At 48.3% G+C, this 2,586-nt stretch overlaps 1 protein-coding gene across 1 annotated transcript; it reads right to left on the reverse strand.

Annotated features, from left to right (window-relative positions):
* Positions 1-586: 586 nt before the first annotated feature.
* HOO65_030766 (PH domain protein) lies at positions 587-2,146 on the reverse strand (the record flags this gene model as incomplete). Its single annotated transcript, XM_071002141.1, has 3 exons — positions 587-1,753; positions 1,826-1,951; positions 2,024-2,146. 3 exons carry the CDS (start codon positions 2,144-2,146, stop codon positions 587-589), a joined length of 1,416 nt encoding a protein of 471 aa, XP_070860445.1.
* Positions 2,147-2,586: the final 440 nt, after the last annotated feature.

The raw sequence follows: 2,586 nt of genomic DNA on the forward strand, positions 1-2,586 counted from the left end.
TTTAGAGAATCTTAATTACATCTTGCATAGAAATTCAGTAATGAAAATGAAAAGACAATCAATCTATCTACCATAGCTTACCCTACGTTCTTGCCCTTGTGACTTTTGTTTGTATCCATAGGCAATAAAGCTTGTGACCACAGTTGGCCCGTTATAAACTGAGGCCCTCAAGAGATATGAGGCCATAAAATAATTACTTCTCCACCTACTTGCTCACTACATTACTTTACAGCTCGTCTGTTCCAAGGCCAAGGTCAACCTCCGTATACTTTCATTAAGTGTCATCAACTATGTGCGCCGACCACTAATAATAATCTGCATTAACAAGATAATCCAAACAATAAACAAGACCTTGGACAAGTGGAATCATAAAGGCAAAAGTCAGCCCTATACACACACACACACATACACCACACCGCACCTAAACAACACTCGATTGCGACAAATGCTGAGTGGGTGGGTGGCTGATCTGCTCTAGACATCAGGCTTGCCAACATCAGGTCGGGTCACCAAGTCAATCAGGAGCAAAATTCAACACGCCCCCCCTTTCTTCCCTTCAGAACATTAAATGGCAGACAAACTTTTTTTACTTGGCCGCAACCTTCTCTCCTGTTACAGCGGCTTCTTGTGTAGCTGCCACTACGGACGGTGTTGTAGGGCTGGCCACAGGGATCTTCATATCGGCAACCACGGGTGAGCTAGGCATTGCTGGAGAGGCTAGACTGTTGACACGCGACACGCCGGCGGTAGCACAATCCTTCATGGCTTCATACCAACGCTGAGCCTCAGCTGCTGAGCTTGCCTTGAAGTTGAGCTCTGAAGAACCTGTCAGCTTCGAGCTGAGGTTCTTGCTGATATCCTTGCCCTTCACACTAAATTTCTCGCCAGAAGGCGGGGATACAACAGCATCGGGCAAGTAAATAGACAACTCAGGCTTGGGATCAGCACGGACATCATCTGTGTCGCGGAACTCGTGAAGGTATTTGCTGGGGGTGATAACATAGTAGCCTGAAGCATGGCCCCACGACAGCTTGTTGCGAGATTTACGCTCTAGAAGGCCTTCAACAACGGGCTGGGTTGAAGGATGCTTCATGTTGGGAAACACAATTGAATCAACAGCCCGAGGAGGGTCGTTGGGGTTGATCAGACGATCGGCACAACGCTCTTGGAACTTGCGCCATTCGAAATCGACGGGCACACGCTGCACAGCGCCCAACATGTCAGTGTGAAGCATGCGAATGTTCTCTCCCTGCCCACCAACAATTCCAGTAAAGGCTTCAATGGTCTGGGAAATAGTGCCCATAATGTGTGCCTCAAATGTGCAGAAGTTAGCTTGCACAGAAATCAGCTCGTTCCGGTGGTTGTTTTCTTCTTGAACCTGCTTGTGAAGTCTATGCGCAACGCCACGGCGCACGACGTATGGGTCATCGTGTCCGGACACACGGGCACCTGCAGACTCATAAGAGGCTGTTTGTTGACCCAGCAGTTCAATTTGCTTCTGGGTGACGCCACGTGCCTTCTCCACATCCTTGGCACCCTTTCCAACGCCATTGGCGAGCTCCTTGACCTTGAGCTTGATCTCCTTGTGCAAGCGTTCGAGGATGGGGAGAACTGCGTCCTTGAGCGACTTCTCTGTTTCAAGGTTAGTGTTAACAATGGCTTGAGTGTTCAGGCGAATGTTCTCGAAGAAGCTGGCAAAGCCAACGGCGTCGGCATCGAAATGGTGGCCCTCACGGAGAGGATTTGCAATAGTCTATGAAATGAGAGTAATGATTAGCATGCAATGTTTTGGCTCAGGGAAATGGTTGTAAAATAGAAAGTTTACCTTAAGAGCCTTTTCATACTCCTTGGCATGGGCCTTGTGAATCTTTTCGACTGCTGTGATGTAGTCTTCGAGGTAGACCACGGCGTGCTTCCAGGCCTGAAGACGTTCCGCTAGCAAACCGGCAGTCTAAAGAAACAGGGGTTATTAGCAGTTTGGTCTAATGTATAACAAGCAGCAAATGTAAATAATTGGACGTACCGTATTGGGGTCAGCTTCGGGAATGGCGTCATCGCTGAAACCGCTGAGGCCCGTCAGGCCAGTAGACGTCCGGATGGGCATGTCGACACCAGGCGGAGACGCGGGCTGGGTAATGGAAGCCATGGCGAAAAGCAAGTGGGGGTGTCGAGCAAACGAGATTTATTAAAATAAGAGGATAAAGAAAGGGCTCCTGTTGATACTGTCACAGGAGGCAAAGAGGCTGTAGCGGCTGCGACAAAGTGAATGTGGAACAAAATATGTTGGGAAGAAGTCGGTTGTTGAAAGATGTAGCTAACAAGGGAGAAGCACAAGCTAAACAAGACGAAGGATTAAAGCGGGCAAAGAGAGAAGGAGACAAAGAGGGGCCAAGACCAAATATAAAGCCTGAAAAGAAGGGAGACTAACAGCAAGCTGCTATAATGATGTGAGGTGGAAGAACTGGGGGGGGGGACGGGGATGGTGTGTGATATAAAAAGAAGACAACCAACGGGATGCGGCACGAAAGATAATAAAGTGGGAAAACAAGTAATGCGAAGATATTTTGGTAGTTAGAAGAAGACGTA

Source organism: Ceratocystis lukuohia (genome assembly GCF_044167205.1).
Source record: "Ceratocystis lukuohia strain C4212 chromosome Unknown Supercontig3_pilon, whole genome shotgun sequence".
Classification (NCBI taxonomy): Eukaryota; Fungi; Ascomycota; class Sordariomycetes; order Microascales; family Ceratocystidaceae; genus Ceratocystis; species Ceratocystis lukuohia.